At 35.3% G+C, this 15,623-nt stretch overlaps 1 protein-coding gene across 1 annotated transcript in view; it reads left to right on the top strand.

The window, feature by feature from the left end:
- The window catches only part of LOC149794005 (chondroitin proteoglycan 2-like), a 30,349-nt gene extending 16,182 nt beyond the window's left edge, over window positions 1-14,167 (top strand). The window contains exon 9 of the mRNA XM_089969079.1: window positions 13,932-14,167. Coding sequence (XP_089825205.1) covers window positions 13,932-14,167 — 236 coding nt within the window. The remainder of the gene's footprint in view (window positions 1-13,931) is intronic.
- The last annotated feature ends 1,456 nt before the right edge of the window (window positions 14,168-15,623 follow it).

Here is a 15,623-nt window from a genome sequence, read left to right on the forward strand (position 1 = left end):
CTTTTCCAGGTCAATATACAATAAACTCATCAGAATATGATCGGTAGATAGCTAACATTCTCGTGTGGAATATTTAAGAAATATATTACTGAATCTGTTATAGATATTCCTAGGCAACACATTTCAACATACAATGAAAAACAATGTACATTGTTTCGAGTGATTGGTGGAGACTGAGTGGAAAAGGATCAATGTTTCATCCATTACATGCAATTTATTCGTTATAAATTCAACACGAGTAAATATTCGCTATATAGTCTCCAGACATTCGCTGAATCAAAATATGTGTGCACACATTTAAATAAATTGTTTCTTCCTCCGAGTGAGCAATTGATATTTACCACATCATGTACGAAACAGTCAAGTATGTTAAAACTCAATACAGTGCATTCGTTATTCATTCGAATCAAGGAAACTAATTCTCTTTATTCTCAAAGTTTCATCCATTACATGCAATGTATTCGTTATAAACTCAACACGTTCAAATATTCGTTATATATTCTCCAGAGATTCGATGATCCAAAACATGTGTACACACATTTAAATAAAACATTTCTTGTTACGATTGTGCAATGGATATATTTTATATCGTATACTTCATCTCTCTTATATGTTTCTGTCATTGTTTGAATTTGTGCATTGTTGCCTTGTTTATTAGAGAGACATATATTACCATGTATTTTTCCCAGTGACTGTACACAAATCACTGATGAATATACACGAAAACAAGATGCATGTGGTATATTATATTATACGCCTTTTGAAGTTCTTCCGAGCTGTTAAAATTGATGGATGTAATAATTTTGCTTTGCATCCTTCATTTTCCTTGAAATGAAGCACCCTTTGCAGTTTACTTTGTGACAAGGAAAGACGCTATCTTCCTTCTATTTACAGGCTGTGTGCACTCCTGCGCTGGTCAACGTGATGGAAACTACCAACACTGCTCAAACTGCAACCAGTATGTGGCCTGTAGTAATGAATACAAATATAATATGCCTTGCCCGTCAAATCTGGTCTGGGATGACCTGAAAAAAAGGTGTGAATGGACGTCACATACATGTGGAGGTCGCCGTTGAAAAAGACAGATACATAGGTCTGAATCATCAGCGGACCTCCTGTACAAGATAACTTTGATGTCAGTTGCAAGATAGACGTGTTCCCTGAATATAACTGGAAATTATTACTTCGTCAAATTAAAATATAGTCCAGACAGTGACATAAAGCTGACATTTGATAAGAGTCATGTAATTTAAAATTTTAATCCGGTAATTTCAAAGTGTTACTAAAATTAAATTATATATATATATTAATTTTTGCAGATATTAATGGCCTATAAACTTTAAATTATACATTTTCAGTCATATACTAATATATATATATATATATATATATATATATATATATATATATATATATATATATATATATATATATATATATATATATATATATATATTGTGACTTTCATTGCTGAAATGTGCTTGAAGTTTTACTTTTCCTTCTGGCATGTTGTATACACTGTGCGTAAACATATTGTTCGTGCATAATGTTAATTTTGAGAATTTCAGACGGATTTAACTGCATACAGACTCTCGGTGGAAATTACATATTTTAGCCTATGGCCTATTTAATTTCATACACACCCTCGGTAGTGAAACTCATGTATTGCATATGGCCGATTAACAACATACAAATTCCAAATGGCAAAACTCTTAGTTTGGCCTATGACCGATTTAATTGCATTCACGCTGTCTGTAATAAACCTCGTGTATCACATATATCCGATTTAATTCAATACACATTTACAGAGATAACACTCATAATTGTGCTTGTGGCCGAGTTAATTGCATACAAACTCTCCACGGTAAAACCGATATTGATGCATATGATTGTATTTTTTATCCAGAAAACTTTCTGAACTTAACACCCACTATTCCTGTACTTTTAGTTTCAAAATTAATATTAGTACAAAAATATTATATTTCGGTTTATTGAATCATAGAGACATTTTAAGACGTTTGTTTAATATACAATAATACATAGAATTTATGATTGATATAGCGAACGAATATATCTTTAATATAGCATTTCTATGGTTTCGTTTTTTATCGTCTTTTCAACGAAAAGAGTTATTCCTTCCTATCTAAGCATTTGTTCATTTGTAGCGTAACGTAAATAAAGGTAACAGTCATGGGAAAGAAAGCGATATGGCCGGTTGGTGAAACAAAAATATTTGAAAGCGAAAAGTATCACTTCCCCACGCACAAACAAAGGAATTTATTTAGCAAATAAATGAAAATTTCCTTTCATATTTTTAATTGTATACGGGGAAACTAAATATCAAATGTAATTGATTGAGACTTATAGAAGGACCATACTTGTTATATGAGTTGATCAGTGTAGTATGAGAGGAGTACATGTACTTCTAGCCGATTTGTTATGAACCTTAATTGCTTTACTAATAACTTGTGATAAAAGAAATGCATGCGTGAATAGACCAGAGCCTGGATTAGATAAAACCTACCTTAGTCATCAGTTTGGCAGCGGGCAGGCAAAAGATAATTTGAGCATGCTGGAATAAATTGAAATTTGTGCTTACAGAGAATGTATGCTGAGGTTTAAAGAACTAATGAAATCCTAGGAAAATTTAACAAGTAAAATCCCAGCCAATACCAATATCTAAATATATTAAGAATGTTATTAAATGTTTCACCATTTTGAAATTACTACGCTGATCAACTAATGATTAATATTATGATTCCTATACCAAAAACGCGAGTTTATAATAATGAATCATACTAAAGTACATTACACTAGCGATATATGTGATAAAAATGGTCTCGCATTACTATACAAACGTTTGCTATTGGTGACTCTTTTTTAAGTTGTAAGTTTTAAAATCTACTTCTCAAGCATTTCTCCAATTGCTAGAAGAGCGTAAGCCAGTGGAATTCGCTCCTGTTGGAAAATGCCCACATCAATTCTAGTTAAACTTAACGATAGATAATAACATCAAATTTGCACGTTGTGCATATAGCTATCGATAACATTTGCTTCATCGTGTAAAAACATCTGGGTAAAATCAACTCATTATACATACACAGTTGAAAATGCGATTATTGGAGGAGAAATGCAAAACAAAATTATTATTTTCATCTTTGCATTGGATTTCGTTTCACACTGTGTGTAAGACAAAACATTTTAGAAAGAAGATCTTAAATTTATGTTTATCTTACATTTAGGGGATTGAGTTTATGTAGAGTCGTTCTACCAATAATGTATCTTAGAATATCTAGCACACGACATTCATCATGTATTTGTGATTTAGGTACATAATGACTATAGTTTCATAAAATATAAATAGCGACTTATTTGATGATATTGTATAGAAATAGACCATTACAGACACTTTGAATGAGAATACATTGTATATCATCGATGGCGGATTCTTTCCTTATACGAAACGCTCTACAAATTCGATATTCGTTTCATTAATGTTAATCCTTTTAAAAATATTTTGTGCACTAGGTGACCCAGTACACAACACTCCTCCTTATTGATTACAGTTAGCGCAAACATTGTGAGCAAACTGAATTATGTTATTCGCGGCATTTTCTCGAGATATATGTACCTAAATTTTGACAGTTTTTACAAGTCAAATGGTGTAAAGCCATCGCTTGATAAGTTGAAACATAATTATAAAATTGTGAGCAGAATTGAAACAGGTTGAAATGGGAAGAAAGAAAAACCAACGACATAAAGAAACAGAAAATCAATGCATGATCTATAGAACATTTTAATTTACCTCATTTGAATTACACTTGTAAATTAAGTCCTAGACTTTTTTCCAACTCAGCGTATTTTTTAAAATAGTATTGCTTAAAGTTATTTTACATACACTTTTCAATTTCATTTTTTGTACACGTTTCGTTCACATTTATTACGTTTTTGAATGTACGCTCGACACATCAGGTGTTACAACTCTGGTTACTTCTTACTGATATTAGATTATCTCTTCAAATGACGTTTACAGCTATGGAAAAAAGAAAATAATTACGACAGAAAATATACAGGGGAGGCAATGTCAACTAGATACACAACACGCTATCGTCTCCCCTTTAAACGCATTGCTTTTTGGAAGCTTTCCTTCGCTTTTATGTACTGCTTATAGATTTGCTTCCACAATGATGACGACCAAATTTTACATTTTACCTGGTAAATCAAATGGATGTCTAAGATTATCTCAGTCTCCATTCAACAAATCTTCTGTCACAGAAAATGATTGTGAATAGTGGGTTTTATACATGCAAATGACTACAACACTCGCTGGTCGTGTGATTTTTTAACAGACAGGAACCACACGGGATAAACCTAAAGCAAAACAGAACGAATGCCTATAATACAACAGTGCACACAAGACAAATATGATACACCGGTATTACAATAGTCAGTTCACTAACATATAAATGATATCGTAGCAGACACGAGCACTTGAAGTGTACAAACGTGTCAATTCTCTCGAATTATTACTATCACTATATGCAGGAGTAGAATTAGTAAATTGTGTTGTTCGTCCAAAGGCGGGAGTAGAAATGCCAGGAGATTTTATTCGTTGGCAGGGAACAGACTTTGGCGCCCCATCATGAACTGTGATCGCTCGCTCACTCCCAAACTCACTGGCTCATTCACGACAAACACGCACATAAGTCACTTACTCCCTTCCTATGTGTGAATGTCTCCTGTCGTTTATCAAATTTGTGCATGCTCCATAAAAATTACAAGAACAAATAAAAATCCGGAACTGAAATTCAAGTAATCTGTAATTTATCCCCCCCCCCCCATTAATCCATGCATGACAGGTATTAATAAATAAGATCTAGACTGAAAAATAACCTTATTAATATTTCGATAATATTTATAAACATTCATATACGTCATCTGAAAATTCATATTTTTCTTAACTGAACATCATACAAGAACAGTTTTGCTATTATTACGTATGCATTTTATCTACTGTAGTGGTGCTAGCGTGACTTATCTAGTAGGTGAGTCCCAGTGGGATTCGAACCCACCAATTCTCTCCGGAAGATTACAATTATTTATCATTGCACAGTAATATTAATTCATAAGATGGAGGACAAGTAACAAATCACCACAACTAAAGAGCAAAGTAAGTTAAATTTTCCTCCAAAAACTTCATAAAACCACTGAAATCTAAACTAAAATTAACTATTTAAGATAATGTTATTAAATTGTCCTCTTGAAATACAATCATTGTGTTAAATTGGCGAAAAATATTCGGCATCACTTATCCTGTCTACTGCAAAGAAAAACCCAACCGCATGAAAGATACAGATAGATCTCAGCAACTCACACGTAGTAAATGGTTTGCGAATACAGGCTCTGGCCTAGCCGGTCTGGTGGTTTTCGGTCTCTTGTTGAACGCCTTACCGGTCGCTGGCCTGAGTCTTCCCGTGGCACCTGTGGTGCCGGTGGGCTTTGGACTAACTGCACGGACTAATGCTCTTGGTCTCCCTCTAATACGGTTGGGTTCGAACTGACCCTCCAGTAGACATCTCTTGGAGACTGGACAGGGTTTGCTCATGTGAGGCATGATAAGGAGTAGAAAGATGACATGCAGATTCATTTAAATTACTTCCATATTGCCTTAGACCCACTATTTTCAAAGTTTACGATTTCAAGAAGCTGGTTAATAATAATAAATTAGGATCTACTATTAGGGGCAGTCCGTGTGAAGTGTTCATGGGTTCGAACAATCTCCTTTTAGGCCCAAACGCGTCGTCTGTGTAGTATAATGTAACAATCGGTGTCCAAGTCAGAACTCGAAAATTCGTAGCTCGAGTCTGAAGGGGTAGCTGTTTAGTAGACCCGGTTTCGTCTTTCACAGGGGCTGGATCGCAAAGAAGTTAGTCGAGGGACAAAAGCATATTACGATGCAATATGCGTACAGATTTCAAACCCTCGAACTTTCTTAAACTGTACACACGCATATCGAAATTAGGATTGATATCACCTGATATACAACTTTGGTCCACTTGTCAAATGACTTTTGTTTCCTTTTTATTCCAACATTGCGCACTAGGACCCTCTCCCTATTTCAAGTTTAGACTCTCTGACCTTCTTATCATAATGAGCCTTGTTCTTAGCATCACTATTGCTCGATTCCCTAGCCGAGGGTGTTTATGCAAATCGGAGGCGGTTTTTCTAAATTTCAACATATATGCTAGGCTCTGCAGCAGCCTCGCCACAGTCAGCTGTAGAGCTCAGATAGACATTAACCGAAAGCTGGGTGTACCACCCCACCCAACTATAAGAAAATGGGGCAAGAATCCAATGGATTCATTCTTAGTATTAGCCTGTGCTCTGCGACATAATTCATGTACCATATATTTCAGTTCATTTTCATGGTGTGATAAAGGAACAAAAATACACATTACATACTTATCTTTCGCACTATACTGAATAATAATTACAGAATAGCGATCACAGTTTACATGCCGTGAAAATCGTCGTAATAAATGTCATGGACCTCAAAAAGTGTGCGTCCCAAACAAAGCAAAGATGCAAGCAAACAAACAGCACCTAAACAACTGAAATATAATGCAATATACAATTTATACAATTTTTATATAAGGAGTCAGACGTCAAACACTTGTGCAAGTATGTGTGAATATGAATTAATATCTAAAGCATGTTTGGACAGTTATGTTTTGTACGTGGTCATGTCCTTTGTAAATATAGATGTTTTTGATTTTATATCTATAACCGATGTATGTGATGGCGTGATATTCCATATGATATGATTCAATGGATAAAAGAATTCGTATCCCATTTTTTAAGTCAATGCAGTCTAACGTCCATTTAATGTAATGCCAAAAACTCTCCCCTCACAAACAGGTATTGGCGACTTCATCTCAAGTTCCATAAAATTAAACAAAATTGGTTTCTACTTAAGACATGCAGCATTTTCCTCTTCATTCCGTCTTGCTGAAATCTATATATTAAACATAGTGACAACACCCATAGGAAACAAACATTTTTGATGTTCCACGCGGTCCTGACTATGGTCACAAGTATTGTTGCTAATGCAAGTCGGTGCACGCTTATGAAACAGTCACACCTCATTCTTACAAGCTACAAGATAAAATGAAGCGTAAAATTCAGATATCAAACGATTGATCTGTCGGTTCTGTTGCGATATTATGAAAATGTAAATTTGTATTAGGCAAATAAGAACGCGATCCTTCACTAATGCCCTTTATAAATTCAAAACGATCTGCTGGAGCAGAAGCAGGATAGCGTGTGACGTCATCGGAAATTAGACATTGGTGTTATTCTCGTTTTTCAATTATTATTGGTCTTTAACCTTGATATTTGGAGACATTGTATTTCTTTATAATGTATTTGTATCTCTATGTTTTTCAGATTCACCGCTCCTACTCTGAAATTTTTTAACTTAATCCGCATTAGTTGGCAGTACGTATTTTTTTGGATATATATTATTTGTGAGTGTTGAAAATGACTATCATATATTACTCGCTGGATAGCAAAGTCCGTGTGAAAGAGAGTTTTGCATACAAATTTTTCGTCTTCTAATACGTTTAAAATGACCATCTAAATAATTAGGTTAACTTTTTTGTAATCTACGTCTACCAGTTCCAAGATTGGTTCACATGCAACAAATGCAGTAGGAGTAAATGTAACTTTTATAGCGTGGTAATTACAGGCTAAATAATATGACGAAAGGTGAATGGTTCTTCCGTTAAAGGCCGTATAGAAAGGGAACACAAAAGCAACTAACAGTCGGTTTATAAAGTACCCGTAAGTAGTATAGTGATTATACATTATGGACAACGTCTAACTCTTTGGCCATTTTCTTCGCCCGCGATTTTTGTGCGTCCACCCAACGTATGTACTTATGGTCTTCGATCTTCCGTCGACCTCAAGTCGATGACAAAGATTCACGTGTTTTGGTAAAATGTGACACATAACGAACCAGTAACTCCATGTCCTTGACAGACGCCCTCGCCATTATCTTTAGGGCCTCTTCCCACTGCTGGTATCTTAACTGCCACAATGCACACATCTGTTTTGGGAGACACCTTCTATTGTTGCCGACATATTAGTGATAAAGAGGTTGTGTCAAATGTCAAAATCACGTTGAAAAAACATTTAGTTTCCTACTCGACGAGGAAGACATAGTTAACTTTCCTAAGTATTGATCACGCTTTCGAGTTTTGAGCGGAGCACAACGTTAATCATTTGGGAGACCTCACTGATAGTGAAGCTTGCACCTTATTCTTGCTCTTTATTACCCCCCGTAGTCGTTGATTATTAGTTCAAAGGAAATGCAGTCTGAAACTCCGGCCATGTGAGATGTCATATGATAGGTTAGCAGCTCTAAATCGAGTTTCCATTTGCGGAAGGGTCAGATAAATGAAGTTGTATATCTGTGAATGCATTGTCAGCGTTGGCGTGTATGGTGGCAGTGTTGGTAACCCCTATACCCTGATAGGCTGAGTCGGGCCGCTCTTTATTTTTCAGCCAGAGATCGTTGGAGAGATCCTAATATCGACATCGTCAATATATGCTAATACGTTCCTCTCAAGATTTACGCTGACTTTTTGTCAATGGCGCTGCTTAAGTCTTTCAGGCTTGTAGGTTGGCATCAGTAGACGCTGCCTTATCGCCGCTTAAAGCTATTTTAAATATCAGCCTGGCAGTGTCGAGCACAATGATGGAGTTGCTGCCGATGTTTGGAAATAAGAGAATAATTTTTCGACTTTGGTCTATGGATCTATGGTGCTTGAATTCGTAGCTGCAACATAAGCGATCCTGGTGCAAAATGGGACGAGTTTGTTTCCAAATTGAGACTTGCTTTAGCATATTTCAGTTATTTTGTCCTTCCTTTTATATGTTAAGACGTTTTTGTGGTTGTTTTGCAAAGTTAAAGCTTGCTTAAAATGAAGCAGCACTAACACAGGTAACACATAGGTGAAATCGACTTTAACCTTAAAGAGTATAGTAAAAAGGAAAATATTCCGGCAGACGAGCATGTAAAAGAGCCATTGTACACCGAGCAATAGCAGGAAAAGGCAGCATCCCCATTTTGAGTAAGCGGCCATAAGGTATTAACTGAATGGACCGAAACGGACATGAACACACAAAGTGAACCGAAGTGCCGGCTGCAACAATACTTTCGTTGTTATAGCAACCCACCCAGCCAATATGAATATATATGAAACAAAGGTAGGTGTCTTGTAAATGCTAGTGTCAACAACAAAATATAGCTTGCTAGTTGATGCTCTCTTCACTTACACGTGTAATGCTTCGTTAGTCGTTCAGTATGGAAGCTGCTAGTGCATTTTTAGCTCCATATTCTGTGCTCGAGATGACTAACACTCACCTCTTATTGCTTTATTTTGGGGTGTACAGCCTTCGGCTCCTGAGAATATTCGAAACAAATACAAAATTCCAAACTCATACTTGGGACTTTTTAAGGTGTCAATACGTGTTAATATCCTTCTTAAGATCATTGATAATGTTAGTATGCCTGAAAAAAGGAAATTGTGTATGTGCGCAGGCAGAGTGTATGTAGAAGTTGAAAACACTGATAAAACGCCATTAACATTAGGAAAGGAATTCCAGACTAGCCTTGTCTCGAAGTATTAATCACGGTATCCAATAATCTCCACATCGATGTTGTTACACGGCTCAGTTAATAATTAGTAGAATGATTCCTATATATATACTAAGCTTAAAAACACCTGTTTTATAATATTTAAGGGTATCCGTCCTAACCAGTCATGTCGGGTTTTGCTAAATGAATGAATGTTTGCAGTAAAACTACTTGTATCGGACTATATATTCTCTGGGTTTGGGAAACCGAAGAAGAGGAACGAGTAGGTCAGGCCCGGCCCTAGGATGTGCAGGGCCCAAGGCAGTATGAAGGGCCCAAGGCAGCAAGCGATGAGCGCGCGGCACCAGCAAAAAAATTGCAATGCCTGAAAGCGCGGGGCCCATGGCGGTTGCTTCGTTCGCCTTGCCCTAGGGCCGGGCCTGGAATAGGTTGCTCGAATTTTTAATTTACAGTGCTCCACTGAGATCAGCGATACGCATTAATGTATAGCTAATTGTTGATAGGTTTTGTTTGAACAACTGAATATCATTCGGAAATCATGATGCTAAACGTGAGAACAAGCAAATATATAGACTTTTCGTTTTTCAGGAAAAAATAGATCTATGTTCCCATCAGTAGGACTATGATATTATTTGCATCTTTAATTATAGTATTGTAAGCATAAACGGAAATAGAGATAATACTAATGATTTACTAGAACCCAGGACTTAACATTCAGTAAACAACCAACAATAACCTTGATACGGCATGCACTGGAGTTACATTCAAATCCGATCTTTTTCGTATCCATGTGCAACTAAAAATAGAAGCAACTATTTACAATCCACAGCAAACAAGAGTTAAAACAGGTGTGCCTGACACCCATTAGAAGTTTGTGTTCCGCAAAGAACGCATGGGGTGTGTCATATTTACCTATCATACACACACACATGGGGTGTGTCATATGTACCTAGCATACACACACACACACACACACACACACACATACATATATATATATATATATATATATATATATATATATATATATATATATATATATATATATATATATAAGAAGTCAACTAATCTTTTTGGTTCTTTTGAACTTTATTATTGCAATCAGTTAATCTTTCGTCCCTCTTTAAATGTAATTTCTGTATTACGAACAAATGATTGTATGCAAGCACATACATACCTACATACGTATACACACACATACATACATACATATACACACACATACATACATACGTATACACACACATACATACATACATACATACATACATACATACATACACACACACATACATACATACATACATACACACACAATGCATACATACATACATACATGCATACATACATACATACATACATACATACACACACACACACAATACATACATACATACATATACACACACATACATACATACATACATACATACATACATACATACATACACACACACAATACATACATACATACATACATACATACATACATACAGTTAATGATCGGAAGGTTGTGCATTATTGTATAGAAGAGAAGTTTATGAGAGAGTCTACCATCAGCAAATGCATAATTTAAGATTCATCCATTTTTTCTCATGATTTTTTATAAATGCACTAGGGTGATAAGGATGGTAATGGGAACGTTGGGTAAACACTTTTAATCGTTTTCTTCCTGTATGCTAATCATGTAGCCTAGGTACCATGTGACACGTGCTGTACTGTGTAGCATGTACGTCAACACCTAATGTCCGAAATTGATGGAAATGTAAATAAACCCGATACACTAATTTGTGTCCAGTTTTTTAATATTTGGATTATCCATACATATAACATAGAGTATTCAATTGATCTCGCATATTACGATACTCAATGAAGATACGCAACCAACGTCCTAACGACGGAACCTATAGTACAATACATTTTGTAATAAATCAAATCTCATTTCTTGTACCAATGTGAAAACAATCTTAGGCAGTCATTTAGTCTATATTTGAATGAAGAAGCAATATTTGAGTCTGAAGAAAAAACTAATTTGATAAATCACTCAAACCTAATTTGATTGAATAATGACGCCACATTTTGCACACTCTGGTTGGAGATCATTTAATAATACAATGTGATTTTGGTCACATATTAATTAGATTTCATGACTTTATGACGTGGTATAAATAATGTACACGTATGTGTGTTTTGTTTTGTCTGAAGAAACAGGCATAATTTTTTCCATCAATATTGTTTTCTGTTTTATAGAAATCACAGGGTTCTAATAATTAGACTAAAAAAATTGTTGAGACCTAGAGTCTACTTGAACATTCTTTGCCTGCGTCTTTCTGAATTTGAACTAACACCTCAACATGATCAAGTCAAATATTACATACATAAATAAATGCCGTTTGCCTTAGGAGCACGCATTATATAATAGGACAGTCTTAGCCTGTTAGAATGACTTTGAGGGATAAGGGACGGCACAGGTTTTCAACATCTAACTACACATAAAGTAATAAACGTTGCTTGAAATTTCTATAAATGCAAGGTGCACCAACGGGAACCTGAATTCCTATCAGATCGTATTTTTAAAATTGTCCTTGATTTATTGTGAAGCAAAATTGGCATTCTTTGATTTCATTGATTATGAATCTTTTTTATGTACATTATTTTGGCTCGCCAACATAATGTTATGGTGCCTGGCACTGCAAAGGTATACTTGAAGGATAAAACGCCTCATCACCGAAAAGAAAGGAAATGGGCACCATTGAACGATGATTAGATGGTAGGAAAAGAACATTAATGAGTTACAGCCGCAAAAGTTATGTCAAATGTACATATCAATATTATTATTATTATTATTCCAAATATGAATTTAAGCTGTTATCAACCAGTTAATTGGTAGCACTTATGTATGACGTATTATGAAATAACTAAGTTGAGTAAACCATTTGAGTCAATTAGCTGACTGTAGAGTAAATATCTATCTTTTCTTAAATTCTCTCCGTATATGTCTTTGCACATGCTTTTCGGCGATACATGACAATATGGCGGACAACGTTGACGTCATTTGTACAAGCTCCGGTGAATTATGGAGACCTGTAAGGGTAAAGAAAAGTGTTTTTCATTCCAGTGTTAAAATTCTGCTGTGTGAATACTTTGAGAGCAGAATGGCATGTGTACTACAGATTTATATAAATTACTTTTCAAGGAAATTCAGCTTTCTTTTCATACTTTGTTTGCGCCATGTTTGATGTATCAGGTTATGAGGGGGTCTGTGGTTATCGTGTATTTTATAAGTTTCTGTTGAATTTAATGTGCTGTTGAAGAGACGTTGAGAGGCTACATAAATTACGTTTGGTGCTACTGTGTTTGTGGATGATGATACTTGATCGGTTTTGTTTTCCAGTTTGTTTTCCAGTCTGTATGTTTAATATATTGAATAAACAATATACTATATAAATACATGAGTATATATTTTTCATCTATCTTAAGTTGAGTTCGCTCATTATTTAGTGGATTTGTAACCTGTTCTATGGATAGTATGCGCTCAAGCAGTTCATTAACTGTGTCGTTAACTGTGTCGAGTGTGTCAGCATGTGCTAATGCTAATTTATAATGAACACATAACACTTTATGTACTGAGTACCTAGCACGACCAGCATTGTATATATTATTCTGACTTATTTCCTACAAAGTAGGGGCCATTGATTGTTATATGATTATCGTCACAAGAATGGATACCTAGGACACTCAGAATACCCAGGATTCAGATAGTATATACCGTGCGCATCTAAATTAGAACGCTGTATTCTTGCAGAAATAAGAGATAATAATGGCAAAATAGTAATTCAAGCGAGAGATATCGAGTAGTCTTGACGTAACGTCCCTTCGCCATATTCGTAGCTCTTTGCATGATATTGGTAGGCTCAGCTATCCAAGTTATTCGGCTGGTCGACTGGTGAAGAGGACATTGCGTTCTAATAGTGCTCTATTGAAAGAAAAAATAGAAGACTACATAAATGCAATATTTCATTTTCTAGAGGGTGATGATAACACTAGCGAAGTAAAGGCATGTATATCTAGGTATTGAAAAAGAAACCGGAGTAGAACAGACAGTTTGAGTTGCTTAAATAATCTGCAAGAAACTGGTCAAGAAACTGTTCAATCGAGTGACATGGTAATTCATTAATAAACGATTGTTGAATTAATAGTCAATATGAGAGAGGCAGCATTCCCATATTGCACTATGAAAAATTTATTGATCTGAAACAATTTGTTAAAGATGAACTTCACATCAATTATGCAACTATTATGGAAGAAATGAAGAGAATGATAAAGGACATCGTTCGTTTGGGTGAAAAGTTACAAAATAAGGAAGAGAAAATTAAAATAGTCGAATCGAGCATTGACAAGGCAAGGGAGTCGGAATTCCGTTTGGAGGAATCTGATCTACAGGCAATGGCAGATGTAATAAAGAGCATGGCAATGATAATTGAAAAGCTACAAGCTGTAAACTAGAAACAAATTGAAATAGTAAGTGCACAGATTCGTGGAATTCAGTTCCAACTAAAAACTTTATACAGCTGTCTTGCTCATATGCAGATATGACCAGACCCTCTTGCCCATCTTCGAATGCATCCAGTGCACAAAATACGGTTCAAAATACAAGTGTAATTGATAGCCGTCGTCTAGACTCCCGTAACAGGATTTTGTCAGATCACCAAGAATATAGATATAAGCGCTCCAGCGATTCCAGGCTACCAACAGATGAGATTCGTACTGTAGGTTTGATGTATTCTTAGGTAGCTCCAAAACTCCAAGCTCTACAGAACCAACTGTAATATGTGAGGCAGATAAAGGAAGGACACGTGAAAAGAAAATTGATGAGAATGAAAATCAAACTGGTCAAAATCAACTATCGGATACTAGAAATTCCCCAGTAAAATAAGGAATGACATGAATGATGTGAAAAATAATTCGAAACCAATCCAGGTACGAATCAGCATTATGGCAGTCAGTGAAGTGAAGAAGAGCACGAGAACAAAATCTTTGTTGTTATCTCGAATTAAAGCAGACTATGGCCCAGAAGAAATAAACCATGTAATACTCAGACATGCGTTCAATCGAGGAATAACAATCACTAATATTATGATTCTCCTGTTGAATATAATTTTCCATGCAAGTGAACCGTTAGCTCTTGCATATTTTATAATAGAAAACATTAAGAGCATGTTTCTCCAGACAAAACAAAACACACATACGTGTAAATTTTTTATACCATGTCATAAAATCATGAAATCAAATTAATATGTGACCCAAATCGCATTGTATTTTAAATGATCTCCAACCAGAGTGTGAAACATGTGATGTGATTATTCAATCAAATTAGGTTTGAGTGATTCATAAAATTAGTTTTTTCTTCAGGCTCAAATGTTACTTCTTTATTCAAATATTGATTAAATGACTACCTAATATTGTTTTCACATTGGTACAAGAAATGAGATTTGATTTATTACAAAATGGATTGTATTATAGCTTCCGTCGTTAGGACGTTGGTTGCGTATCTTCATTGAGTATCGTTATACGCGAGATCAATTGAATACTCTATATTATATGTATGGATAATCCAAATATTAAAAAACTGGACACAAATTGGTGTATGTTTTTTTTTTTTTTTTTTGCATTTCCATCAATTTCGGACATTAGGTGTTGACGTACATGCTACACAGTACAGCACGTGTCACATGGCACCTAGGCTACATGATTAGCATACAGGAAGAAAACGATTAAAAGTGTTTACCCAACGTTCCCATTACCATCCTTATCACCCTAGTGCATTTATACAAAATCACGAGAGAAAATGAATGAATGTTAAATTATGCATTTGCTGATGATAGTAAGAAATCCCAGACTCTCTCATAAACTTTTCTTCTCTTCTGTACATTCATGCACATCCTTCCGATCATGTATGTAT

This window comes from Sinohyriopsis cumingii, chromosome 8 (assembly GCF_028554795.1).
Source record: "Sinohyriopsis cumingii isolate HCF-2022 chromosome 8, ASM2855479v2, whole genome shotgun sequence".
NCBI lineage: Eukaryota > Metazoa > Mollusca > Bivalvia > Unionida > Unionidae > Sinohyriopsis > Sinohyriopsis cumingii.